The sequence below is a fragment of the Hemicordylus capensis genome, chromosome 6 (assembly GCF_027244095.1).
Source record: "Hemicordylus capensis ecotype Gifberg chromosome 6, rHemCap1.1.pri, whole genome shotgun sequence".
Lineage (NCBI taxonomy): Eukaryota > Metazoa > Chordata > Lepidosauria > Squamata > Cordylidae > Hemicordylus > Hemicordylus capensis.
In genome coordinates this window covers 72,112,518-72,127,789 of record NC_069662.1, presented here as the reverse complement: position 1 = coordinate 72,127,789, position 15,272 = coordinate 72,112,518, and the positions used below count along the sequence as shown (strand labels likewise).

Sequence of the window (15,272 nt, the reverse complement as noted above, 5' to 3'; positions counted from 1 at the left end):
CAGGGTTGTCGTGAGGATAAAAAAAGGCATGTACACCACGCTGAGCTGCTTGGAGGAAGAGCGGGATCTAAATGTCAAAATCAATTAAAATAGATTAAATAAATTTTCAAAAGATAAGGCACCTGGGCAATGGAGAAGAGGTAGAGACCACTGTCTGCATCAGGAGCGGGGCCAGGATAAAGGGGAGGACACCTGAAAGGAGGGTGACAGAGTGTAGAGGAGCTGGTGGGAGGCGGTGGTAGCAGGCAGGTGAGACTACACCTGCAGAGGGGCAGGGTGCCTACACTTGCCATCCTAGGGCATAAGTGCCGCCTGAGACTGTCACCTCACCTTGCCTCATGGGGGAGCCATCTCATCTGGATGAAGAATGCCTTAGCCCACTCTTTGTTGCCCTTGGCCTTCGTCACCATGCATTTCTGGATGGCGAGTCTCCTCCTCCACAATTCCCACCATCATAGGAGAAGATCCCAAGCTTTAAAGCCAGTAACTTGTGTCTCTGCTCTTCCACCTAGGACTCAGAAAATGGTCTGGGAGAAACTCAGCTAAGCAGGTGAGGATCTGATCCGTCCTGTGGATGGAAACCACTTGGAACCCCAGTTAAGAGTGGGAGAGAAGCAGGATTTTAAAAATGTGTTTTTATTTTTAAAAGGAAAAGGCCTTGCCTAGAACAACAAGCAGGATCTTTTGAAATGCGTCCAAGAGTGCTTGATGTGCTGCAAGCTTCTGGGCTCTCTTGGCGGCCATAAGAAACTCTGAAAGACAATATCTTTCTGTTATAAGAAAAGATTGGTCTGAGATATATAGGCATGTCTTAGTTTTAGTTGAGTTGAGTTTATTACTGTCAATGCATATAAAGATAGCCGTTATCCAACATCCTAACCGAGCCAAGAATCTAGAAGACTGGACAGGAAGATCTAGGCATGTCAATTTGTTGCTGAAAATGATTGAGCTAATAATCAATGCTAGCTGGGTGAATGTCTAAAGAATGCTGTATCTTGGGCCTGAAAATCAATGGGACTGTTCTCATGACCAGCCTAACGCGGGCAAGGGCAGCCCGGCTGATGTTAGGCCGGGATCCCCATGGATCCCGATGCTTCTCGCCTTCCTAACCCTTCAAACCAACCCGGCTGTTAGCTAAGATTTTGCAAGCGCACCCTTAACCTGGCTGCCAGTTATTGTGTGTCTCGTTTGGGCTGAGTTCAGCCCTAGGAGATACAGAATCTGACAGGCAAATCCCCCATTGCATTGTGCATGTAGTGCATTGTGGAATATAAACATGCATCCTCCCAAAATAGCAAATAAGCATGTATCGATTCTTTTATATGCGGATGATATGGCAATCATGTCCCAAACCCCAATTGGTTTGAGACGTGCTTTGGGCCTCCTTTCAAAATTTTGTTCCCAAGAGTTCATTGAGATAAATTATGGAAAAACTAAAGTCCTAGTCTTTGCAAAACGTCCTAGGCAATATTGCTGCTCCATCAATGGTCACAGGATTGCACAGGTCCAGGGATTAAGCTAGTGCGGGGCCTGTAGCATATGTTATAATGGGGCCCTAAATTTTAAAAAAGCACATCAATATTAAAACAAATTATTTACTAATTTATGCAAAGTAAAATAATTCCATATTTGCATTTGCTATAATAGTCGACTTTCTTTTAAAAAGCCCACCCCTTGGCTTTTTCATGAGAACCAACCCGCCCTAAAACAACTGACTTGAAGTAATGCCTATTTATTTCGCTCCAACCTTTCCCAAATTGAGGATTTGGAGACAATCACCTTACCGACTCCAGCCTGGAATCCCCTCCAGCCTATTGGTGTCAAGATGGTCATTTTCCGCTCACAAGATAGTATAAGACAGAGTTAGAACCTCTCCCTTTGCCTCGTGGTTTTCTGCAAATCTCCATGAATCTCCTTGTTACGCCACACCCATGTTTGTCCTTATAGAGACCTTTTATAGAGATTTTGGACCAGGGAAGGAACAGCCTGAAAGGATACCTATTGCTAGCATCCCATGAGAGTACAAAACTCCCTCCCCCCAGTCTGAGCCGGCCTGCAGCTGGAGCGTGGTGAGCAGCGCTGCTAGAGCTCCTATGAGCTGCTGCTACTGTCTATACCAGACGGAGCTGGGAAGCTCCAAGGGGGCCGGGAGAGGGAGGAGGGAAGTCACGGAGCACCTCCTTAGGAGTTAGGCATGTTTGCTTGCTGCGAGAGAATATGACCGCTGACAGCAAAAGTCAGGCTCTGAGTGCAAAACAGGGCACAGAATTTCCTTCCCGGAGCTGTTTGGCTGACTGCAGAGGGAGGCATGTGTGCAAAAAGTGTGTACAAGCGGCGGGAACCTGCTCCGTGTTTGCTGCCGAGCAGAACCTCCCATCTCGCACCACTCAGCCGCGCTCACATTACAGCGCAGACTGAAAAGCAGTCCCGGTGCATCTAGCTAAACGCCCAGTTCTCCTACACTCCACGCCACCGTCAGGCAGACAAACGCCCTGCTCTTGGCTGTTTGATCTGCTGCCGCCCCCCTCCCCCCTTCCTTCCTTTCTTAGTTCCTTCCAAAAGGGAAACCTTTGCATCTCTGTTGCAAGGGAAACAGACTTTTGGCAGCAGCAGGCAGCGAGGACGGAGAAGCGGCACCAACTCAGTCGAGAGCAGAAAGAAGAAGGGGCAGTTCAAGCTGGGCATGCGGGGCCCTCCGAAACGCGGGGCCCGTAGCAAATGCTACATTTGCTACTCCGTTAATCCGGCTCTGCACAGGTCAACTCCTTTAAATACCTAGGAGTGGTTTTCCATTCATCAGGCTCACGCAATGCCCACCTCAAATCTACTTTGTTGACGCCACAGCTAACTACGAACCTTATGACATCTTTTCATTTCTCGAGGGGGGCTTCTTATATCCCCGCTGCAGTTAAACTATTTGTATCCAAAGTCCACTCTCAAGTGCTGTACGGAGCCCAAATAGGACCTGTTAGCAACTTCACGGCTTTAGAAGCCCTGCAGTCTACATTTCTGAGATCTATATTGTTAGTCCCCCGATGCGTGCCTAATGTTGCGTTAAGACGAGAGGTGGGTATGATTAGATTGGAAACTTGTTATTGGAGGAATATCATATTATTCTGGTTAAAATTTGTCTTCTCTTGTCTAGGACTGGCCCCCCTTATTAAGACTGATTGTTTCAGAATGAAGTGGAAGACCCAAATTATTGACAAATTGGCTCATTATGGTTTCTTTCAGGATGAGATGATCAAAATGGAATATGATCGAGCCAGGATTGAGATCAAACAACGTATCATGGACATGGAACTGCAGGAAGAAGTTGATTCCTTGCCTAAGAATGTCTTTTTGGGGGATCAAATGTTTAACATTCAACCAGCTAGCTATTTGAGTCTAATTACCATTCCTAAATTTAGACGTGCTTTGACGCTCGCCTGTCTAAATGCACTTCCATCTGCTGTTATGGAGGGAAGATTTAAAGGTACCCCTTTCTCTGCTCGACTTTGCCCTTGCGGGTCTGGTCAAGTGGAGACAAGTGCGCATGCCATTTTATACTGTCATTTCTATAGGGACGCCCGCTTAAGATTAGTGTCCCCTTTGCTGCAACGTTTCCCTGGGCATTTGGATGACTTCTATTTGAAGTATTTACTGTCCAGTCTTGATGACGACCTAATTTGCAAAATGGCAAGGTACTGTTATATCATTTGCAACATCCGCTTAGGTTTTCATTAATGTTTTGCCTTCTGTTTTCCGTGATTCCTGTTTTATGATTGTAATGGTGGGTGCTCTGCTCTCTTGGGCTTTCAGTAAGATCTATCTGGAGTTCACCACAACTGTCTTAATTTTAACCTGTCAATATTACAATCTGTTTGATTTATTATGCTGAGTTTTTTGTAAGTATGTATGTTTTACGAAGTATTGGTCTATGACTGCAATAAAGGATGACTGACTGACTGACTGACTGAAACTGTTCAAATTGGGATTTTGAGAGCAATAGAGGGAAAGGCAGAGCCAGCATGGTGTAGTGGTTAGAGTGCTGGACTAGGACCGGGGAGACCCGAGTTTGACTCTGGGCCAGTCACTTCTCTCTCAGCCTAACCTACTTCACAGGGTTGTTGTGAAAGAGAAACTCAAGTATGTAGTACACCGCTCTGGGCTCCTTGGAGGAAGAGCGGGATATAAGTGTAATAATAATAATAATAATAATAATAATAGAAGTCCCACTACTTCCATCCATCCCATCCTTCCTTTCCCACCCTCATCCCCCTCAAGGTACTCTGTGAGGCAGTTCACATGGCTCTGATTAGAACAGACATATGTTTCTTCCTGCCTGGGTAAAGTGCTGGGTATGCGAGCTGGGTAGGAAGGCACTCTCTGACTCGGCTCCTCTCCCCCAGAAATCACTTCTCTCTCTCCAGCCTTTCCCTTGCACACAATCCTAAAACAGGAGCATTGTGTGAACTGCCTTTATATCTCAACGTTTTGCAGGTCACCATGAGTGACTAGGAATATTTCCGGCAACAATACTGTAGGCGAGCACAAAATGAGAGGCTCCTCTCAACTCCTGAGTTCTCCACACACTGGGAATTTGGAGGGGGGAGGAGTCTGGCTTTGTGCTGGGCAAGCAGACATGCCTGGGGAGGAAGTTGGCAACTATGAAGAGCTGGCTACCAAAGCCAATCCACATCTGTAGACACAATACATTTACAGTGGAGAGCTGCTTACATATTAGATCAAACTAGTTCATCACTTCTCCGAGGTAGTGAATTCGCAGACCATTTGGTTATAGAAGTGATTAGCAATTGGCAGACTTCTGTCTACGCTCAGCACACAATGAGCTACTGGCTTGCTCTCTCACCTACCCATGGAGGTAGGTCATGACACTTAAATGAAGCATACCTGCAGACTTGGTATGAAAGCTTCTTTTCACTGAAATGACAGTGAAAACAGCAGGTCATCCTTACCGTGATGAGGCAACTAGACCAGCCATTGAAGCCAAGATAGTGATTGGTTACGTTTTGCCATTGGTAGCTGTGCAGACTTGCTGTGGAAAGGGCCTCTCTCTGGTACAGATGGAAACCTGGATATGAATTAAAAAAGAACTCTCTGTATATGGAACAGGGGTTCCCAACAGGGGGTACTAGTACCTCTAGTGGTACTTGAAGGGCTCTCGGGGGTATGCAGAGACCTCCTGCCACGCGATGTGTTCCTCATCTGAGGACTGCCGGCTGGAAGCCAACCTATTCTCAGTGATGTATCTATTGTAGAAGGGGAGGGAGGAGGGTGAAGCCTCTCTTCCTGTGCTTCTGACTGGCTGGCTACGTGCAGAAGCTCAGCGTACTCCTTCCCTCATCCTGACCGACAGAATATCAGCGCCAGGTTTTAATGCTACAGTCATGAGGCAGGCTATTCCAGCCACAGACTTACATCCAGAGCAAGTTAGTCATCAGCAGTCTTCTTGAAATTAGTGGGACAAGTTGATTAATTTCAGTGGGAGTACTCTTGAGTAACTTAGTCTGGATGTAAAGCCAGTCACTGGAGTAAGCTGTTTCATAACTGTAACTTTTAGATTTGTGTGTGCATAGATACACAATAGACTGCGCTACACTGATGACACCACTCTGAGAGCTGAGAATGGGGCTCTAGTAATGAAAGTGAAGGAGCACAGTGAAAAAATGGGACTACAATTACATGTAAAGAAGACTAAACTAAAGACAAGGAAGGGGTACAGCAACCAGCCTCAGAATAGACACAGAAGACACTGAAGTGGTGGATAGCTTCTCCCTTTTAGGATCGACTGTCAACGGTAAAGGATTCAGCAGTCAAGAAATACGCCGCAGACAAGCACTTGGTAGGGTTGCAATGAAGGCCTCAGAAAGGATATTTAGATGCCGTGAGGAGTCTACACCTACAAAGATTAGAATCGTTTGGACAATGGTTTCCCCCATGACACTCTGTGGATGTGAAAGGCGGACTTTGAAGAAACAAGATAGAAAAAGCATTGACGCTTTTGAACTTTGGTGCGAGAGTAGACTCTTGAGGACACCATGGTCAGCCAGGAAAACAAACCAATGGATCATAGAACAAATCAATCCAGAATTTTCACTCGAGACACAAATGACCAGACTCAAACTATCGTACTTCAGACAGATTACGCAAAGACCCAGCTCCCTTGAGAAGTCTATAATTCTGGGGGGAGTTGAAGGAAAGAGAAGAGGACAACCAGCAACAAGGTGGATGGACTCAATTATGACAGCAATGAATGCATCACTGAGAGACCTGAGAGATCACCCTGGAGAGAATCTGTCTATGTGGTGGCTAAGAGTTGACACCTACTTGAGGGCACTTAATCAATCAGTCAATCCATCCATACACACACACACACACACACACACACACACACACACACACACACAATCTCTTCAGGGTATCTGAATTGAAGGACTGGTCTGTGAGCAGAAAAGGTATGCTTTTCTGGTTGGGAATCCTGTATTAGAAGATTTGCACAAACTTCTTCTCCCAGGGGTGGGGATGGAAGGTGAGCTTCAATCCTGCCTGGAACATGGCATGGATGTGGGTGTGCTTGGGCACACCCATCGGAGATGCTTTGCTGGCATGATTGGAGCTACTGGAGTGTGGCTCCATCTTGTTCTACAGAGGTCATATGAGGCATTACATCAAAGCTGTGTTTGGATCCAGCAGGCCAACCACTCCACTGCCAGAAGTCTATGTACTCCCTGATTCTACCGTTGCATTGCACAAGCACAGTATTTTGAAAGAAATTCAGCGTCCTGAGACATTTTCCTCCAAAAGAAGATCTACAGTCCTCAAGGCTGTAATGATGGTCTTGAAAGGTATGTCTAGTACCTGGTGAAATCTCAGAAATGTGGGGAGTAAACTGGGGGTGCTGAATAGTAGAGGCTGGCAGGGATGCTGGTGTTATTTCTGTTTTTAAGTGCTTTTGTTTTGCATCTGAAGATTGGATTGTAGATTAAATTTTCTGTAATTTGAAATTGTAGACTAGGTAGAGAGGCAGGTGGCCAAATGATAAAGAGACCATTTTCATCATCTTAACACAAATGTAAGAATTGCTCTGCTGGATTGCATAGATGCATCTAGTCCAGCATCCTGTTTCCAACAGTGGTCAGCCAGATGATTCACGAAAGCCCACAAGCAGGACATTAAGACCGCAGGCCTGCCCTGTTGTTTGTCCCCAGGACTTGCTATTCAGGCTCATCCGGGGAGATATTACTCAATGTCTTTCACTCTTATACAGTTGGAGCTGTACCTGGGGCAGGCTGTGGCAGATGCAAAGGTGGCCTAGGTGTGCTTGTTGCCACCTCTCTACACGCATCCTCGAAGCTGCTTCCACTGCTCAAACAATATGCTATGACAGTTTTGATTCAATTCGGCTGCTGCAGTCTGCTGAAAATTAACATCTATCTCTCTCCGATACAGAGGAAGCCTCAGGTCAGATCAATGTGGACTGAACTGGAAAACTACGTAGGAGATCTCCTCCTCTCCATTCCGAATACATTTCTGGTAAAGGGTGGTGATTTAAACGCTAGGCTGGGCCCTGATGACCATACTTCATACACTCAACAGAGGGCTTATCCACCCAGTCCCGAGGCAGACGGGCTCCCTCTTATCCATCTTTCAAAGGACCAAAGGTCAAGTTATGCAGGTCTCTGCTTGAGTCTAATGACCACCCGACTTAATCTCTGCATTCTGAAGGACTCGCTTGAAAACGACCATCCTGCCAACTTCACCTATCTGGCCTTCTCTGGGATGTGTCTGATTGACTACTTTATCGCCTCAGGGAACCTTCTCCCTCTGGTGGAGGGTTTTGAGGGTTGTCTCCAAATTTGACAGTGATCATCTCCCCATCTCGCTCCTTCTAAAGCCTTTCATCTATCAGTCCCATATGGAGAACCATGATCATCCCACCATATCCTTGGCGGGAGGAGCATATTGCCGTGCTAAATGGGTCTCCACAACTGGATCAAGCACTAAGTGAGCTATTCGCCTCTGACCACATGCAGCGTATTCAATCATCCTCACTAACTAACGACCCTACTTCTCCACCTTTGGTGTCCTACAATGCCCTCGTCCAGGAATAACAGCAGCTCCTCTCTCGCAAGATCTGTCAGCTACGTGCACAGTGCCAACAGGCCTCCAAGCAGTGGTTGGATAAGGACTGTGCTAAAGCCCCAAAAGCCCATCCCTACACCTATCAAGTCTATAAAGCTAGTTCTGGACAGTTGGCCGCACAGAATCTCCTTCTGCAGAAAAGACAGCACAAACTTCTGCTGCTTCGTAAGAAAAGAGATGCCATGAAAGATGCCTGGATTGGTCTCATTCAGGCCATTAAGCCAAAGATTCTGCCATGTTCTGGCATCTTTACAAAGCACTCTCCCACTTATGATCCAAATCACCTGGACTGTCATCTTCATCCAGAGATCTGGGAGAACTATTTTCATGACCTATACAAAGAGCCTGCTGCTGTTTGCAGAAACTCCACCTGTGCCATTGAAGACACTCCAGCGAGGGCACCAGTGTCAACCTCAAAGATTCACAGTCTAGTCACCCAGTTAAGACTGGGGAAGGCTCCAGGCGAGGACCTTATTCCACCAGAGGTCATTAAAAATAAGCTAGACTGGTGGGCCCCTTTCCTGGCTTCGCACTTCACCAATGTTGACACGAGTGCCCAAATTCCCAAGGACTGGGGGGGCAGTGATCATTGCCTTATATTTAAAAGGGGCAAGAAGGATGACCCTGCCAATTACAGACCCGTCACTTTGCTCAATACCATCAGCAAACCTAATGCGAGACACCTATCCGGGATGCTTAAAGATGGATTGGAACAGGAAAATCTTCTTGCTGAGGAACAAGCGGGCTTCAGGGAAGGGCGTTCCACCATCGACCAGTGCCTAGTTCTACAGCACCTTATCGGGAAATACGCTTCCTGCCGGGTGACCTCCCTCTATGCTGCCTTCATCGACCTTAAGGCAGCATTCGACTCCATCTCACGAGTCAAATGAAGGGAGAACCTGGAAGCCTCCTCCATTGACCGGCGCCTGCTATAACTTCATCGCACCCTGCACGCGAACACATCACTCCAGGTGAGATGTAGCCCCCAAGGCCACCTCACAAGAGCTGAAGGGCATCAAACAAGGATGCATTCTGGCTCCACTCCCCTTCAATTTCTACATTAACTGTATGATGGGCCAGCTCAGCAACCCAGATTTCCACCTTCCAAAGCGCGCTGGGAGGTACATTGCCATCCTGTTCTACGTGGCTGATGCAGCCATCCTCTCAAGGACCCCCCATTGGCCTTAGAAGAAGACTGAGGGCCCTGACACTGCACTGCAGGGAGAACTGCCTGGAAATCAATGATCACAAAACTAAAATGATGGCCTTTGTCAGGAGGCCCAAGATCCACTCTTGGCACATTGAGGGGCATAAGATTGAGCAAGCTGCACACTTCAAAGACTTGGGAGTAGTTTTCCATTCTGGTGGCTCTAGGAAAGGCCATGAAGAACACCTGGCTTTAAATGTCCAGAGAAGTGCCTCTGCCATTCTCAAATGCCTGCCGACAAGAGGAGGCCATTATGTATCCGCGGCCCTTGAACTGTTCACAGCCAAGTCACTAGCTAGCTTCTCGATGGTGCCCAATTGGGCCCCTTCCCCAACATTGTGGCTCTGGAACTTGTACAGTCTAAATTCCTGCGGGCAGCGCTCCAAGTACCGAGATGTGTCTCCAGTGCCACTCTGTTATGCTCAAGTTAGTCACTCAGCGGGCCAGAAACTGGGAAGAAACAAAGCCCTGGTAACAGACAGTCTATTACTGACTTGGCATGATGAAGTCCTATCCAACTAGCACGAGAAAACATGTTTCATGTTTAGCATGTGCCAGGCTCTCCTTTTGACCCTGTGGCAGCAGGGCAAGTCAAGGCATGGCGCTATGGGATAACTCTGAGGGACAAATTACTCTGCCAGTGGTCAGAGGTGTTGTCAACACTTGATACCGCTAAGGCAGACCTGCTCAACTTAGGGCCCCCAGCTGTTTTGGGATGACAACTCTCATAATCCCCAGGCACAGTAGCCAATAGACAGGGATTATGGGAGTTGGAAGCGAACATCTGCAGGAGGACCAGAGTTGAGCATCCCTGATCTAAACTCAGCTTACTCTTCCGGGACTTTCTCCCTGCCAAGTAGGAGCAGACCCAGCTTCTTGCTCACCTGAGGAAAGCTATGACAGCCTCACACCCTCCACAGCATTTCAAGGGGCACAGGTTGAGGAGACTGTTTCCTAGTTGGCAGCCTTTTCTCATTACCTTGGCCACCTTTCTGTTGGAAGTGAAGGACTTTGCACAGTCTCTTGTCTCAAAGACAGTGGAGGACAGACTAGTGAGTCAGAGGGCTAGAGGGTCAAGACACTGGTCATCCTTTCTCTACTGCTCTTCCACTATCCCATTGGAATGTAGATTGCTACTCTCAGGGACACTTCTTTCCTTCCAGCCACTTCCTTTCTCTCCCCCTTCTCTTCCTTTTCCTTCTACCTTGCAACATGCAAGCTCTTCTCCCTGCACCAAGTGTGCAGAGATGCAGAATCCATCTGTATCCAGCTAGCTAGCTAGATTAGAGATCCTAACTCCTCACTTTCCTATCTAGAATGGAGTTCTTTAATAAATGCCATATATATTGATTTGAAACTATGAACTGGCTCCAAGTTACTTTACTCTCAGCATACACGCATGCCTAACCAAATTCCGCTGTGTTGTGCCTCTGTGCACTCTGCTGCAATGAAAAAGGGATTCTCTTACCAGAGAGAATTCCCAACACTTTCAAGACTGGCAACTGGGGGCTGGGCAATGAGAAACTGCTTCCACCAAGCTGCCTCCTCCCCTTAAGCCCGTACACCAAAGCCTTTCTCAAGTTACTACCAGAGGCAGTGGTTGGTGGGGTCAGTGGGGGGCCTGCAGCAGAGGCAGCGAATGGTGGGTGAGCAAGTCCTCAGGCGGATCTGCCCCTGCTGCTGCTAGAGTTATGCTGCTAGAGTTATGATTGTCAAGTAACTGAGGGACAGGAGTATCTTCCTGTCCTAGAGGCACGCACAATGCACATGTCTCCCCATTTCAGAGCAGGAACCAGAATGCTCTACAAAACCTCCGAAGCTTCCAAATGTTGTTCTGTACATAAGCAGAACTCTTGCTGCAGAGATCATGGAGGAGAAGAAGAGGTGTGTCTTTCAAAATTATGTTTTTTTAAAATAATAATATAATAATACTAATACTAATAATAATAATAGTAGTAGTAGTAGTAGTAACAATAAAAACAACAACAATAATAGGAATAATAATAATAATTTACAAAAATAATCATATTTACAAAAATAACAATGGTCAGGCTTTTCCAGATCACGTTCCTTCCCGCTCAGTTTCTCTTCTTCCAGCTTCGCTTCCTCCCCCCTCGCTTCCTGCACCCGAACTTCTGAAAATATGAAGTAGATAAAATCATTAAATTAAAATGCACTCAGTAAATTGGGTTTCCCCCAGTGAATCTGGGAGACATTTCTTTGTCGCCATTACAATGGCAAACTGGAAACTCTGGGCTGGTTTTCACAATTGCTTTTCCATAACCTTCAAACCTTGCTTTGTGGTTTGCCAGCACAGCCCAATTCTGGCTCTCACAGATCTTTGACAGTTTTGCAGGTACACAGACAAGGTGTCTTGCAGCATTCCCGCTCTAAACCTGGTCTCCTACGGACTGAAATTATTGCAAAACCATAATTCCTCATAGTGGGCTGGTTTATACAATTCTAATGAGAGTAGGAGACGGGTCCTACCCAGGTTTGGGAGCTGTGTGCGCTCCCGTTTCCCTTCATAATTAAAGACATGTCAGAAAAATGTTTTGCAAAAGCAGATGTCCCCTTCAGATCCCTTCCTAGATCTGGTGCTCAGGTCTGAAAAACGGAAGGCTGTTCAGGTGCTAGAAATGCAGCTCTGGATTCCACCCCACAAATTTTGTTTGAGAATCCCATCACAGAGACCAGGTGTGTAGGGATGAAATGGAGTAGGGGGGACTGCCCCTCGGCCGTGGGCCCCAACTGGGTGCAGCCTCCCCCCAGGGAACCCTCCCCCCCAACTGCTACCTGATGCTGCACCTATCTACTTCCCTGTTTTGACATGGCCCCAGAGGCGTAGCTAGGGCAAATAGCGCCTAGGGCAAGCACTGAAATTGCGCCCCACCCACCCCCCAAATATCTGACACTCATCTTTCAGATAACTTCACCAGAATATCACCTCAAAAATAAAAGTCAAGCTTGTTTATCTTTTAATTAAGAAATGATGGCACTAACTGAACATTAAAACTGCACCTTACATGCTTTCAGTGATTCAAATTGCTGAGGCAGCACAGATACAGCCTTCTTCAGAAAGCAGGAATCACCACAGCTATCAGCTATTCAGAGAGGTACTGGAGACTGGATGGAGTCCTTACATTCCCTGATCAGCATGTTCATTGAATTCCAAATCCAGCAGTGTGTATTAGCAACCCCCCTGCCCTCCCCGCCCCGCCAGCTGCTATCTGCCAGCAAGCAGCAGCATTCACATTTTTTCTATCCCGCTCTTCCTCCAAAGAGCCCAGAGCAGTGTACATACTTCAGTTTCTCCTCACAGCAACCCTGTGGAGTAGGTTAGGCTGAGAGAGAAGTGACTGGCCCAGAGTCACCCAGCAAGTCTCATGGCTGAATGGGGACTTGAACTAGCGTCTCCCCAGTCCTGGTCCAGCACTCTAACCACTATCCAGGCAGTGTGCGCACACCTGCATTCGGAGTGGGGCCTTAAAGCCTCTGTGCCTCCTCCAAAACACAAGTCAGCCTACATGCACATACAGCTACAACACGCAATAAAACAAACAAAAAACCCACTCCATCTTCAGAGTAAGATACACAAAATGAGCAGGCAGGGCTATCGCTGGGGAATCTCAAGGTTAGGGCAAGGAAGAGAGAGAAACTAATACATTAATTCATAAGGGGTACACTTAGGAACAATTCTGGAATGTTAATCCAACTGTCCCCTCCTTTCCCCTTCCAATCAATCAGAGCAAACAGCATAGGAAGAGAGATTTTGTTCATCCATGTGCCTATTTTTAAAAATTTGTATTTACACTTATATCCCGCTCTTCTTTCAAGGAGCTCAGAGTGGTGTGCATGGGGTTTTTTTATCCTCACCACAGCCCTGTGAGGTAGGTTAGGCCGAGAGATACATGACTGGCCCAAAGTCACCCAGTGAGATTCATGGTTGAATGAGGATTCAAACTCAGGTCTTCCCAGGCCTAGTCCAACACTCTAACCACTACACTATGCTAGCTCTCAGGAAAAGTCACAAAGAAATCCATCAATTACACCTGTACTCATCAGCCTCATAGAAGCAGTCTCTGCATATTAAGCTTTTTCAGGTTTCTTTTGGTGACTGCATTGTTTATGCACCTTAATACAAGTCTGTTTCTACATTGGTGTGCATGCCTGGCAGTAAATAAAAAACTTATTGTAAATTCTAGAAAGTGTCTTCAACTTTCAGATGTAGAACAACCTTTTGCACTTACGTTTACAATTACAACCCTTTTTCAATTACACATGATTTACTGCACATTTTAATAGTCAACTCTTTTCAAAGACAAGACTTAAATCACAAATTCCATTTTTAACAAACTAAAAATGCTATCGTTAGCTTCCAGCATATTTCCTTTTTATGACCTTTATATTTAAATATATGTATTCTTCTCAACTTAACCATATTTTGATTTTGCATTTATTTTCATAAACATGCTCCACCACAGGCTACTGCCAATTACTGAATAAGCCTCCCCTCCTTGATTGAATGGGGGCTGCCTTAATAAAGCACATAAAGGAATGAAGTTGCAGACAAGGTGCAGAACCCCAGAAAGCCATCTGTAGTCCATATGCCCCCCTCAGGGGTGTAACTACTATTAGGCAAGGGTAGGCAGCTGCCTGGGGGCCCCCACGCCTCGAGGGGTGCCCCAGAGGCAAGTCACATGACTATCTATTGTGAAGTGTGTGTGTGTGTGTGTGTGTGTGTGTGTGTGTGTGTGTGTGTGTGTGTATCAGTGAGGGGCCCATTTCAAAATGTTGTCTCTGGGCCCACTCCAGCCACCTTACACCCCTGGCCCCCCTCATGGTTTTACCTTGTAAGAGAAGCCTTAGTCCTTTCTAATTGCCTCATAGATCTGGTGGAGTGGTAAACTACCCACTCAACACCCCCTGGAGTGTTGGGGCACATGTACCCCAACCTTAGACTCAGAGGTACCAACCCAAAAGTCTATGGAATTCAGGCCTGTGTCTCATTTCATTTTATATTAAGAGTTCAATTAAATGCCTGAACTTGAGGTGAACATGATGCCCAGATCTCATGACTGCCCGGTAAATGATTTGTAAAGGCAGGGGTAATCTAGCATTGGTTATCAGTGTTTGTGGAACTCACAAGAGACTCAATGGGTCAGGCTTAATGACCAGTCTCACACTGCTGAAATTATCCCTTTTCCTCACTGACAGGATGCTTCTGTCTCAGTCAAATGTATTGATTAACTCGTCTCACACATGTACCCCTTTTTATGTTACTTTAAATATTCTCTTGTTATAATGACACACTAGATAGAGGTACACAAGAAATAATGTCATTGCTGTCTCACACAAATAGAACTAATTCTCTCACTAACTCCTGACCTTTAACACCTTTTGGGATCAGGCTAGCAAATCTGGGACAAGAGAAGGGGCACATTTGCAACTCAGAGATGCAGATTTGCTTTGGGCAATGTCCCCTCCTCAAGAGAGCAGCTAACAGAAGATGAGCTTGAGATCTCTCTGGACTGGCTGAATAATTAAAAGATGATATCCAGAAGGTAACAGCAAGTTGTCACCTTTTTGGGGACCCAGGAAAAGATGAGGAGATTTGAATAGACTCTATGAGAGATCAAAGGAAAATACAACTATAAAGAACAGGCTTACTGGACAGAGAACTAGCAGTCTATTGCCTACAGGCAGTCTTGTGCCTACAAGCAAGATCTGCTCCTGAGCAATCCAAGTGTTTTCTGCCCAAGCCGCGGAGCTACAGGCAGGAACTCTGTCCATGGACAGGAACTGTCTGTGACTTCCACTGCGCAGTGAGAAGTCAAGACTTCCCCAGCCATGGTGCTCTGACTCTCAGCCGTGCTCTGAGCAAACTGCATGCTTGATCCAAAAGCTCTTGTCTCCAGCC

The 15,272-nt window shown here is 46.5% G+C and overlaps 1 protein-coding gene across 2 annotated transcripts in view; it reads right to left on the bottom strand.

Annotated features, from left to right (window-relative positions):
* Window positions 1-15,272, bottom strand: part of LOC128329335 (uncharacterized) — a 145,197-nt gene that overhangs the window by 116,349 nt on the left and 13,576 nt on the right. For both annotated transcript variants that reach the window (XM_053260344.1, XM_053260345.1), the window contains exon 7: window positions 11,386-11,487. In XM_053260344.1, coding sequence (XP_053116319.1) covers window positions 11,386-11,487 — 102 coding nt within the window. The remainder of the gene's footprint in view (window positions 1-11,385; window positions 11,488-15,272) is intronic.